At 38.4% G+C, this 14,100-nt stretch overlaps 1 protein-coding gene across 1 annotated transcript in view; it reads right to left on the reverse strand.

Moving 5' to 3' along the window:
• Positions 1-1,909: 1,909 nt before the first annotated feature.
• Positions 1,910-14,100, reverse strand: part of LOC117220028 (uncharacterized) — a 54,876-nt gene continuing 42,685 nt past the window's right edge. Inside the window, exons 2-4 of the mRNA XM_033469657.2 lie at positions 11,073-11,436; positions 6,691-7,058; positions 1,910-4,912 (exon numbers count right to left, since the gene is read on the reverse strand). Coding sequence (XP_033325548.1) covers positions 3,972-4,912; positions 6,691-7,058; positions 11,073-11,436 — 1,673 coding nt within the window. The 3' untranslated portion in view covers positions 1,910-3,971. The remainder of the gene's footprint in view (positions 4,913-6,690; positions 7,059-11,072; positions 11,437-14,100) is intronic.

Consider the following 14,100-nt stretch of genomic DNA (forward strand, 5'->3'; position numbering starts at 1 on the left):
GACAGTTTCAATGTATTAAATTCGTGGCACCTGTGTAAATAAACTTTTGATTTTTGAGTATTCTGTGAAAACAATTTTTTATTCACGAATTAGAGAATCAAAATGACGTAGCTCGTTCGCGAATTATTTGTCATTTCGAAGAGATATGCTTCCCATGGAAAGAACTACCGTTTTAGTGAACTGTTTATCTTCAAATTGATAAGTTCTCAAATTTTTGATATTCGATCAACATTAATGTTTATTGGTGAATTAGTATTTTGAAATTGTGTAGCATATGTATGCATATTACCGCTTATTTTCCGAAGATACATTTTTCCTAACAAAAACAGTACCATTTTACTGGATTGCTTATCATTAAATCGATAACTTCTTTTGTGTTTTAATATCCAATAAAAATGAACTTTATTTTTGAATAAGTATCTCGGAATTGTGTAATTTAGCATTTCAGTTTTGCTAATTTTTTTCACCGAAATTCATTAATTTTTAGTTTTTAGAAAAAGTTACGAAGACGCGTTTAAATTGGTGAATTAGTGTTCCGAAATGATGTAGTTTGTTTATATGTCGCTGTGCGTGTGTCTCGTTTATCCTGCAAGATTTCATATTGGTTTAAAGAGGAACTGTTGCCGCCATCTGGCGGGAACGTTCTGTACGAACGTGACTCCTGAAGGAACACCGGAAGCTGTATGCGCGGCACATTTGCATACATTGCTATGCAATGTAATCGATGATACTGTTCTTACGTCCAGCTTTTTGCGTGCCTGTAGATGATATCTGGAAGGCCAAAATTTGAATAAACGATCCGCAGCGCCGTGGAACGTGGATAACTCCACGTGTAACGAATCGCATTTGACGCAGAGAATGTTGACGATGAAAATTTATGAACGCCTTTTTTGGACAATATGATCACAACATGGGACGCAGAAGAAACAGCTCGAGTTGCGAATCGCGTTGTTGCGAATTTGTAATTGCTTTATTTAATGAAGAAATAAAAGCTTGCAAACAAATGTACTCGTACACGAGCTGTTCTCGACCTGGAATCTATATTAACTGCAAAGTATTATCATTATCATATTAATAATAATAATATAATAATAATTAATAATTAATATTAATAATAATATGATATATAATATGATAATATTATGATATATATATATTATTATTATATTAATAATAATAACTGCATATTAATAATATTAACTGCAAAATATTAATCATATTAAAATATCATATTAATAATAATAATATAATAATAATTAATAATAAATAATAATATTATATTATTATATTATTATTATTAATATGATAATAATAATATTTTGCAGTTAATATATAATTATTAATATAATAATAATTAGTAATGATAATAATATATATCATAATATTATCATATTATCATATTTGTATAATTTTTATTCTGACTTAAATTTTGTTTGCTTGCTTTTTCATTGCTGTAGAAAATTATGAGAATTCAATTTATTCTGGCGTATATGAAAGAATATTAATAGTTTTATATAAATTATCTTAAAATTGTATGCGAGGTGCTATATTAACCGCGTGTGTGAGTACATCTTTTTTAGATGAATAATATTCACAAACGGCAAAAATTATTTAGGCTACGACAGATGCGATATTGTAAACTTAGAAAATCTTTTGAACTAGAGTCCATTTTTGTGTACGAAACAGAAATATCCTTATTGAGACATCCCTTTTACAAGACCGTGTTAATGAAACATCTAATCCTTTATCTCTAATAACTAAATTAATAAGTTAATGATAATAAGTAAATTAATAAATTTATTAATAAGTTAATGAATAATCTGTACAGTTAAAAAACAGATGCTGCCCGAAATGCAACGATCTCAAAATGCGTTTCGAAGGTGCAGATAATGAAGATATAGCCCGCAGATATTTGTGATACAATTTATTAGAAAATTCTCTAAATTCAAATATATTACAGATGTGTTTTCAGAAACAGTTCACCCAAAATCTCTCGAAATATTTATGTTCACGCAAGCTGAACGCCACTCGATCGACAAAACAAGATGGCGTTTCTCGGCCCTTCGTAAAAGGCGCGCGCGGGGTTGATGGCCGAGGAGAAGTTCCTATTCTATCGATTGACCCGGATCCGCGCGAGAAGATACACACACCTTCCAGAGTTGCAATTCGGGTTTGCTGCTGGTTTTGCACGCGATCTGTAATTACCGAGCAACCTATAGCGGTACAAGTCTCGGTACAGTTGCGATTCTCGTGCGTGGTTCAAGAAGACTTCGGCTGCGAAGGACGAACGTTTCGCAAATATAATCGACTCTTAAGACTGTCTCGTATACATCGTTCTACAGCCGTGCTGCTGTCCTCGTGCCGTTTCTGTTCGCAGAATCGGATCTAGACGCAGGAGGAGGTCCACAAAAATATTGCGCACGCTTAGACATTTTCTCTCGTAATGTTCCCTTCGCATACTTGTCGGAGGAACTGAATGAAAGGAATCGTTGGAAAAAAAAACGATAACAGACGATCATAAATTATTGCAGGATAAGATATACAGAGTCGACATAGTATTATTAATTCTCCACGCACGCAATATTTTCTGATGCCGATAAACAACGCATCGCCGCGGTTTCGAAATATTCTGCTGTGACTTGCTCGTTAACGTGTTCGTTGATTTTTTAGCGGTTCCCCGAAATTGTTCACGATGCCTTCGAAATCGCTTGAAACATGTCTATGGCACGTTCCTGCTCCATCGTTTCAGCAGAATTTTCGGGACACCCGGTGAAAAGTATTCCTTGTACGAACGAAGCGAAATTATATTTTTACATTCGAATCCTCAACGCCGAATACCGGCGACGAAACTTCCATTCGTATTCTAAACGCTCGCTCAACGTGGTCGCAAGATCGTTGTCCGCGAATTTGTGCGAATCTTTCCACGATATATACGCGATATTCCGTCATTTTGTTCTTTATTCCGACAGTTTCGTAAAAGACGCGGAGAACAACATTCGGTTCTCTTCCCTCGGAAAATTCGCTCTCAGACCAATCGTGTAATCGTATCACATTTCCAGCCAACGAGTAGCTTCAGTCGTAATTATCGGGACTCATGACGACCATAAATCCGAATGAAACATTTTTCTCTCTCAACGAAAATTCGCGAATTCGCGTTCGCAGCGGATTAGTCAATCGGTACACAGAATATCCTAGGTACGTTTGTGGGGTTGCAAAGTGTTTCGCCGAAACGTAGTATGTTCTCTATGACGTTCTACGGTTGATCTGCTTTCATCTGATGGTAGTAACGCCTCGAAGTAGCAGTGCTTGCCGATTCTAGTTACTGATCCGGACATCAACTATTTAATAACCGCAAAACTCTCGGCACGAATATTACGTTTTGAACGAATGACGACGACACGACCTCATTTCAATTACATACAAACTGTATCAACAGGTCGAATAAACGAAATTCCGAAATTATTGATATATAAATAGGTTAAAATTAAGAACATTTCAAGGCGTTAGCACCAGAGAACGAAGTTAAATCGCAGGCGATTCTAGGTGACCTAAATTCGAAGTGACATATTGCCCTTACGGTTCGTTAATACAGGGTGTATCCTGCACAATCCTCGGCATTTCCATCGCAAGACACGTGTCCGCCATATTGGACTATTTTGTTTTGTATCTACCGTGCCGCGAGGAATACTTCGCTTCGCTCTGCACGCGCCGATCATCGAACCGTCTGCAACGAAAATGTGCGAATAGAAAGAGAAGCGACGATTTTGTTGTTCCTCGAGCTTGCTGCCGATCGAGCGCAACGGCCACCAAACAGCGTCCCACGAAGTGAAATTTTCTAACAATGCACGAACGAATCTACGAATACGCTTGATCAGTCCATATCCAGTCCGGTTCCGCCGTTTCAAAGATCAGAAAAGGACATACCGTGTCGGAACTCTCTCGGGGAATATGTTCGCGTCCCCTGGGAACGTTCAGACGACAACGCCGTGCTGGGCAAGCAGTTGCTTCCTCTGGTGAAGACTGGGCGACTCGACGTCGATGTCCACGGTCTTCGCGCCGTCGAAAGACTTGGAGGTCTTCAGGTTGTTCAGCGCCTTCAGGCAGCTGTTCGTGGTAATCTCGAGCGATTTGGAGCTCTTCAAGGACGCGTTCGCCAGCTTCTTGATGGTCTCCGAGATGGGGCACTTGATGAAGTCAGCCCTTTCTCTCTCTTTGTCCTTGATCCTCTCGTCGACCGCGACAGGCTCCTTCGGCTCGGTCTCCTCTTTCACTTTCTTCTCCTCCTTCGACTCTTTGGGATCCCCGTGTTTCGTCTGACACTCCTGAACGGCGGGCTTCGACCTCCTACACACGTCCGATGACTCAGGCTGGCCTTGACACGGATCGCCGCGACCATTGTTCGCATCGTCCTCCTCCTTGCGGTCGTCCTGGCCCAGCAGGGACTTCGGCGGCGCCTCGACGTAGCCGCTCTCGTCGCTGTCGACTTCCTCGTCGAGCGAGTCCAAGGTCAGAAACGGGGACTCGTCGTTCTGCAGCAGCTCGTGGTTCATACGGCCCGGGTACGTCTCCATCACCCGTCTCTCCCTCTCCTGCGGGTCCTCGATCCTACGGAGGATCTCGCCCCTGGGCCTGTAGTCGACCACGTCGTCGAAATCCTCGGCGTCTTCGAAGTCGAACACGTGGGAGCTCGGATCCTCCATCTCCTCGTCCTCCTCCTCCATCGACTCGTCCTCCTCGCTCCTCGCCGAAAACCTCTTCCGGCTCGTCTGCCCGCTCCGCAGGTGAAAACGCGGGCTTCCCGCGCAGGTCATGAAGTTTGGGGAACCGTCCGAGTTCCTGCGAGGTCCTGCACCTATTCTGACGACGTCGTCCGAGAACATCACCCGTCTCTCCGACCTTTGCTCCGGCTCACCTGTGGATCGGTAAACGTTACGTTAGGATCGGCTCGTGTTGGGCGTAGGACAGGGGTGTCAAACTCGCGGCCCGAGATGAACATTTTTGCGGCCCAGTCAATATATCCGACGCGAGGTAAAAATAAAATAGAAATAGCCTCGGCCAATAAAATTTCTCCCGAAATAGGAAAGATAGTATCGGAGAAGAGATGTCAAGTATCAGGACGTAAACAATAATTTAATTTTATATATGTTTATTATAATGTACTAGTTAAAATAAAAATATTTGTTTCTATGAACATTGATTTTTTTTGCGGCCCACCTAAAGTTAAGCATTGTTTATTTGGCCCAAGTTAGCTTCTAAGTTTTACACCCCTGCAGCAATTCACCAACCCCCCAATTTTCCTTCAGTTTGTAAATAAAAATGGTCAATTTGGGAAGAGGGGATGCGATTATTAAAGTGGTAAGTATTAAAGTATTAAAGTAGTCATTTGTGTATCGTGTATTTGAAGTAATGTAAGTTTGAAATGCTGAAGAGCTTGAGAAAGTAAACAAACAATGTTTAAGATACCGATTATTAGAGATTCTTTCAGCTTGTAAACAAAAATGTAATAATAAATATAATAATAATGATTATATTATATATATTATATATAATAATATAATAATATAATATATAATAATATATCTATCTTTAAAATTGTTCGTCGAAGAGACTTCGCTAAGTATTGTCTTACGGCTGTTTGTTAATTTATCAAAAATTCACACTGAAATATTCATTTTATATATTTTTACTAAAATAATAAAGATAAATATTGGTAAAATATTTGTTATATTATAAGTTCGTCGATTATTGACAATTTGATATCAAATCAAGAATTGTTTGCTGAAGAAAGATAGACAAGAAAATATCACGATTTAACACTTTATCCATCGGAAGTCTATTAACAAGATTTTCAATTATTGTGCTCTACCAAGAGAAATCTTATACTGTCAAACGAAATTGACGGTTTAAGTCGCGAGGGCGACTTGCTGGTACACGACTGAAATTGCCATTTCCATCGAGCAATTTATTAAAAAGTCTTTGATTAGAAATTTTACACTTCCAAAAATGATAAAATTATCGCCGGTGGATAAATTGCTGTTGGATGTTGAGACATACAAAACTAGAAAACCGATAAGATTTGTGCAATACAATCTTTTCCTGAATATCAGCCATAACTTTGTATTTAATAAATATTCTAACATAAAAAAAATCATAAGAAACTCTCGAAGAAATAAACATTTTTTAGTACAATAAAACTTCTTCAAAAAAGTGTTACGGTTTGTGTGCGCAAAAATCCCCAAAGAACGGTCTTTCGACCGAGCCCAAGATACATCACGATTATCAAGTTATGCACTCCATTCTTGCATAACATTGCTGGATGCGAATAATTACAAACGGGCTCGTTTCAATCGGAGTGTGATTAGTGCATCGTTCTACAACTAATGCTGCATCGCGTAGAGTGCAAACAAATACTTTGAGAAGATTATTCGTATATTGCTCATCGACTTCCAACTTCGCCGCAAACCGGAACGAACTATCCATACAATTATTTCTCTTATACGGGGTGTCCCGCAAACGTTAGGATCAAATTAAACGGGTAATTCCCGAGGTCATTCGAAGACGCTGAGGAGAAAGCGTGTTCAAACGACCTCGGCAGGAATCACCAATTTCATTTGATTCGGACAATTCAGGACACTCTGTAGAAACAAATGCGTCGTTTACAGATCGGTGTTAAAATTCTAAGCGATTGACCTGCAGCGTGATTGTCTTCCGGTCCTGGAGCTCTTTCCTCGCTGGTCGCGGTGCTGGCGGTTTCGCATCCGCTGGAAATGCTTCCATTTTCGTCGGACGACTCGCGATTCAGAGCGTCCAACAATCGGGCAAGCCTCCAGCTGTCTTGGTCGTGCCAGCTTCGAGCAACGGTCTCCAGGGTCCTCAGCTCCTCTAGGATCCTCTGCTGCTCGATTTCCTCCGCGACGATGTCCTCCTCGATCGCCGATAATTTCGGCGCGCTTTTCGATCTCTCGAGGGGCGGCCGGTAATTCTGTCCGCCGGTGCTTAGAAGTAACTTCCGCCGTGGTAACGATGGGTTCTCGTACAGAGCGTTTGCTAGTGACAATCTGTGGGGAACGACAATGTCACGTTTTATTGAATTATACAATAACCGATTCTATGGTTCTATTAGATAGGACGGCAACAATGGACCCACTTTATTAACGAGAAATACAGTCAATTCTCCGTAATTGACGCTCAGATTATACTGAAAAATGGACAAATTGGAAAGAGGAGATACGATTATTCGAGCCTTGCGGCTCGTTTTTTTGTAGTTGTTGACAATCGATAACTATGAAATCGAGCCGCAAGATTCCATCGTCCATTTTTGTGTACAATCTGAGCATCAATTAGGGAAAATTCGCTGTATTATCCGGGTTTAAATCGAAATTGAAACTGCACAAATTCATGGACGGACCTATCATTTCTGGAAAATCTTTTTCGGTGGTTAAGGAACAGGTTCGTTAATTCGTGAACTCTTCGGAGTTCGTAGAAAGCTGATTAACACGTTCCGTGCCGAGCTTTTTTTACTCGAATCTTCACACTTTGATATTTTACTAAAACTTGATGTATTACGTGCAATTATTAATTCTCGTACACATAACAACGTAACAAAAACTTATCAACGCCCATTCTTGCGGTGGAAATTGATTCTTCGGTTCTAAATTTCTTGTAAACAATTTGTTCAGTTCACTAAGTAAACATGCAAGCGTGTACCATCGATGGTACACATGGCACGGAACGTGTTAACCCTGAAATGGCATCCTGTTTCCTTAGATTACGAAGTGTTACGCTGGGATCTTTCTGAAAGTACGACTTCTTTTCTAATGTACTTTTAAGTACCGGTTAAGACTGCGGAATCTGTACATCCAGAAGAAATGAAAGAAACCGCGTATTTGCAAATATTATATATTGCGATGCATCAGCGGAAAATGCTATACAGAACATTTCCTTAGGGCCATGAAGAACCCCAAGCTATCATTCGAGGCTCGGTATATATTATCACGTTTGAGGAAAATTATAGAAATTGATTCCACGAGAAAGCATGATCGATACTGTGATCGAAAACAATACGAAAGTATCAGTTTTCAGTTTATTAGGAGTCGTTAATTATTTGACAAGCTATAGAAATACTTACACAAAGTATTACGAATTATAGCAAACTGTATTTTAATGAATTAATGATGTAGGGAACACTGTCTGTATTGCTTATTATCTGATATTAGTTTATTGAGAAATTTTTATGACGTGTTATTAAGAAAATATGATTGGTGATCAAGAAAAATATAGTCATCTTCAGACTGCGGATTTTATGCATTTGCGAGAAAAATGTATAGCTGTAATTTAAAGTTATAGAGAATTTAGAAGAATTGAGGATACATCCGTACAATAAATTCTTCCCAATTTTCCTACATCCTGGAAATGAAAATAAACAATTCGGGAAGAGCAGATGGGGATTGTTCGAGCCTTGCACCTCGTTTTTATAATTGTTAACAATCCTATCTCCTCTTCCCAAATAGTTCATTTTTGTTTACAAGCTGAAGGAAAATTAGGAATAATTTACTGTATATTGATACGTTACACTTTCGACCGAATGAAAGTGTTGCAAATAAGACATTTTTCCCAAATGGTTACTGTTTCTTGCAACAGTTGCGGAAAATTTGTATTTTCATATAATATGGATCTATAATGTAAATGTATAAGATAAATTGAACAGCAAGAAAAAGATTTAAAATATTCGATCGCTAATGAATTTTCTTTCCGTGCTCATGGTTTATATAATCGGTTTTGCACTTTCTATTGTAAAATTGTTAGAATCGTGAATACTCTTTCATAGAAAATAATTCAATAAGTTTCTCAATTCAAACGTACAGCCAGTGTATAAGTAATTTTCACATCTATTGTATATCGTAATCAAAATTGCCAAAAGGTCTAAGTAAATTCAGTGTTATCATTTTTCAGCAGCAACACGTGTCAATCGGTTTTAATGATCGCTAATTTTAATATTAACAACGTACCGGTCCTTAAAATTACACGCACGCAATACCAGTTGCGGAAGAAAACATATTCAATTAAACCCTAACGAGACACATTGATATACTATAAAAGAGCTTTCAAATTCTCGTGTCGACTCGATTTGTAAAGTACGTGATTTACAACGTGCACAAAGTTCATCGTGTCACGACGACTCCGTTCTGCATAAAGTGTCACGCTTCTTTCGTCATCGTCAAGTCTCTTCCTACCTAATGAGACATCTCGAGGAGCAAAATGGTGGTGAAGATCGAAGTGCAGCAGAACTTGAAACACTTCGCGTCAGAGTCGGCATCGAGTTAAATGATGTTCGGGGTCGTAGAGAAAGTTCGTTTGTTTTCTATTTATCTTTGACAACTATTCGACTCGGCTATTCAGGACGAGTGCGTATAATAGAGAAACGCAGCTCGGGGCTCTGACGGTGCACGTACACAGAAAAATATATTGTCGCCTGCGACTGACTCCGAGTTTTCCTCGGAACATTAAATCAAACGTGCATCGCTCGACGATCAACACGACCCGAATCGCGACACGATCCTGTACGCTGTGATCTATGGGCATGACCCAAATTGTCCGTTCGAGCAGAGGTCTCGCGATAGCTCGTGTTTACCACCAGCGAATAGAAAAACAATCGCTTTTTTCTCCTCGTCGTCGAATTAATGGACTATACCGTACACGTTTCCCTCGGATCTAAACCGTGTTTAGAAGATTCACTTTATACTGTTCTGCGAGAGAGAGGTACTGGTGTCGAATTTATTACCGGTCAATTGATGATTAATGATCGCTCGAGCACATATGGTTCTAGGAAGAGTTAAACAGATGTAGAATGCCCCAAAATAGATTTTATTAGCGTCGAATGTGAGAGAAGAGCATATTACATTTCGTATTGAGCTGTGGTTTTTTTGCGAGGTACATCTCGTTTTTATTTCCTTTTGATTTTCGTATTATTGCTAATAGAAGGTAATTATTATATGAAAATTGTAATACGCTTTCTCTACCATATTTATCTTGTTTTCTGTTCCTTAATATTAACGGTAATTACACTTTTATACTGCATCTTTAATTAAATATCTATATAAAAGTAATGGTAATAATAATAATACTATATATACTACTATCACTATATAATAGTAATAATAATAATAATCTATATGAAGTAATCCTTCAGAACTTTTACTTACAGCAGAGTTCAAGTTATTGTGCACGAAGTTAATTTAAAACAGAGAGATAGTGCTGTACGAATGGGAACTTTTATAAATTTGTTTATTAAGGTTACCAGTTTCGTTTGACTCCAGATTTTAAGGGATTTCAATTATTTACTGTACAATCAATGTACATTGAGTCACATGCTTAATTTAGTTCTAATATTCTTTCTGAAGCTATTATTGGTCACGCGGTCAAGACGTCCACAAGTTTAAAAATGTACATTTGTTGCTAAAAAGTTAATAGAAAGTGACTCGCGCCGTGGTTTCCGATCCCGGTGATTCAGAAAAGAGACAACGTCGACTTTCAGGTTCTTTTTTTTGCCACATGTGATTGGTGTATACAGAGGGAAGAGAGAGAGAGAGAAAGAGAGAGAGAGAGAGAAAGAGAGGGAAAGAGAGAGAGAGATAGAGAGATAGAGAGATAGAGAGATAGATAGATAGAGAGAGAGAGAGAGAGAGAGAGAGAGAGAGAGAGATAAAGAGAGATAGAAAGAGATAGAGAGAGATGGAGAGATAGAGAGATAGATAGATAGATAGATAGATAGATAGATAGATAGATAGAGAGAGAGAGAGAGAGAGAGAGAGAGAGAGAGAGAGAGAGAGAGAGAGAGATAAAGAGAGATAGAGAGAGATAGAGAGAGATAGAGAGAGATAGAGAGAGATAGAGAGAGATAGAGAGATAGAGAGAGATAGAGAGAGATAGAGAGAGATAGAGAGAGAGAGAGAGAGAGAGGGAGGGAGAGAGAGAGAGAGTAGAGACAGCCGGCGGCAGTGTCGTGCAAAGGGTTAAAAGAGCAAATAACCAATGACAATTTCCCGGAATGGATTCATGATCGATATCCTTACCTAGCATTTTGCCTGGAGACCTTGTCCCGTCGGAATTCCAGGAGCGCCTGCTGTAGCCTGGCGTTTAAGGTCGAGGCCAGCCTCCTGGCGGTGGACTCCTTGCTGCAGAGGGCGGCGTGGCACCTGAGCTCGGGCCTCAGCCTGCGTCCCTCGTGTCTGTAGACCCAGACAAAGAGGCGCGGGTGGGAAGCAGGTGCTGTACAATAGGTGACTCTGTGCGCCCAGTACTCCGTCAGACCGTGATCCTTCGTTGTCGCGGTCAAACCACCGTTCGTGACCGTCAGCCTCATCGACACGTCCGGCCTGTTGCTGGTAACGTAATTGCGCCATAAGGTCGACACCGGTTTCTCCACGCAGCCCTCCCCTGTAATTTCAATCAGACGTTCGTTCGTGTAAAACTAGCGGAACGAGCATTGTCTCGATTGCGTCTACGTTACAGCTACGCACGTAGCTCGCCGCGAATATCGTTCTTAGTCTCCTCGCGAGCAGCCGTTCCGACCAGCCATTAATTAGCGCAACCATTTCCGGAATCAGGGTAAAAATAATTGAAAAAACTATTGGAAACAGTCTATGAGATACTCTTGTTTCTATGGAATAATATTTCAAGATTTATTTGCCGTCACATATATAGATAAGCACATGTACTGGAAATAATTATTTGAAACAGAGTATTTCGTGTGTCGAAATCTCTGTTAATTATTTGGAATTTTCTTATTCTTACGATTAATATTTGAGCCGTTTATTTTGAAAGCGGCATAAGTCACTTTGTTTTTAAGTCGATATATTGAAGGGTTTGCGTTTTAACGCGTTTAAAAATATGGATGATAACTTTCGAGAAGATTTACTTGTATTCGTTATCTCGGGATACTGATATATTTTTCTCGGTATAAATAATTTCGTATAAACATTGAAAAATCACCACTTTTCATTACGGCAAAGTGACTTATGCCACTTTCAAAATAAACGGCTCTATTAGCGCATCCATTTCCGGAATCAGGGTAAAAATAATTGAAAAAGTATTGGAAACAGTACATGAAATACTCTTGTTTCTATGGAATAATATTTCAAGATTTATTTGCCGTCACATATAGATAAGTACATGTACTGGAAATAATTATTTGAAACAGAGTATTTCGTGTGTCGAAATCTCTGTTAATTATTTGGAATTTTCTTATTCTTGCGATTAATATTTATGAGAGAAAGTAAACACACATGAAATGTACAAACACGCATTGTTTAGAAATATAAGCTTTTCTTTATATTTCTCTTGAGTTATTGATCTAATTGGAACATTTAACATCTGTTTGCATTTAATTGGTTTATTGCTTTTAATTTGCTTTACATTGCTACGCATCTCAAATAATACATATCCAAAATATAAACACGAATGTCGACACATGTTCGCAGTTGCTTGCTCGGCAAGATTCCATGGAGATAATATTCGAATGTTTGATATCACGTATAATAAAGAAATTATTAATTTCAAATATTTCAGGTTCATACTGTAAAATATATATTTTAAATATTCATTGCACATGCATTTGTAAAATCAATTAAGTGTTTCACTTAGTATTTCATTTCATACAGAAATAAATTGTTACTTCAAATGAAACATATGTGACACAGTTAAGAGTAATATTATACCATAGTTTAAGTAATATTAGTTTAAGTAATATTACACAAGAGTAATATTATTTGCAACTATTTGTATTTTTTGGTTGGAACATTTTCAATAGACAGTTCAAATCGTCGAAAGTAACGGCGATCAGCAGTGTTAATAATAATTGCTAACGAAGTTTTATCGTAGTAAAATATGTATGTATGCACTTGACGATCTTCGGTTTACGATAATCATTTTAAAACAATTTTATGGCACGTTGAAGTGCAATGTCGGATCAGGTGTTAGATCTTGGACATAAAAGTTGGCAATATTATTTTTGCTTGTGCATTGGTGCGACAAAAGCATTATTACAATTTATTTGCGGAATAAATTTCTTTTCAACCATAATGCTACGACAAGTGTTCTAAATGAACGAAGAAAAATGACAAATGTCTCTGTAAACTGATCCAAAATAACTGTCAGACTAATTTAAACATTTATCGCCCAAGGTCATTTGGAGATCATACTATTACAGTGGACGAATAGAGCAAAGAAGATAAGATCGTGTTTTCGATGAAACGCCTCGTGTGTGTGTGTGACATAACAGTTTTACATAAAACGCATATTGTGCGTAATCGACGATAAGCAGCCTACTTTATAATCCCTCGGTAACCATTATTCACCCCCCACTTTCTTCGATTTAATTTGTTATTCGGCGTCAAACCAACTCGATCAAAACGATTAGATTTCATTTCCAAGAGAAATGATAGCGATATTTTTAAACCATTAGTATTATTCTAATTAGGTGACGTATGTTTCTTCAGTGTATCATTTGTCAAAACTTGTTTTGCAAGTGTCGTGCCTCGACAACATTTGCCAATTCAAAGGTTCGTTAATTTAAATATTACGTCAGAATTCCATTAGTCTTGATCGAATTCACCTGGCTGCTTCTCACACAGAGTTAAAAGCGCCTACAATATAATTATTACGTAACACCGTGCCTTAACCGTATGAACACATTTTCTAGATCCGTCGGACACCTTTAACGACGAATTCACGAGCTCGTTAAATAAATTTAATAAATTACATCCGTTCAGTACACATTTATCGTGTCCGTTTGATCGGTTATAGCGGAACGATTGAAATAAATGTGATTGTTTGATTGAAAAATAATATCGCAACATTATTTTTATTATTACTATACGATAGCGACTATCGAGTGCTCGTAAAATTGTAAAATCCTCGAGACTGCGCGCAACGCAAAAATTCCATCGGAGTTCATTTCATGCCTTGCAGATTCTGGATCGTAAAGAGAGAATTCAAAGCTCTCATTAAAATCTTCCCATTTATTGTGCCGAGCGCGCCCCTGCGCCGCCGAACGAATACATAAAATCCGGAATCTAATCATAATTGTATGTACATATTCGT

This window comes from Megalopta genalis, chromosome 10 (genome assembly GCF_051020955.1).
Source record: "Megalopta genalis isolate 19385.01 chromosome 10, iyMegGena1_principal, whole genome shotgun sequence".
NCBI classification, from domain to species: Eukaryota; Metazoa; Arthropoda; class Insecta; order Hymenoptera; family Halictidae; genus Megalopta; species Megalopta genalis.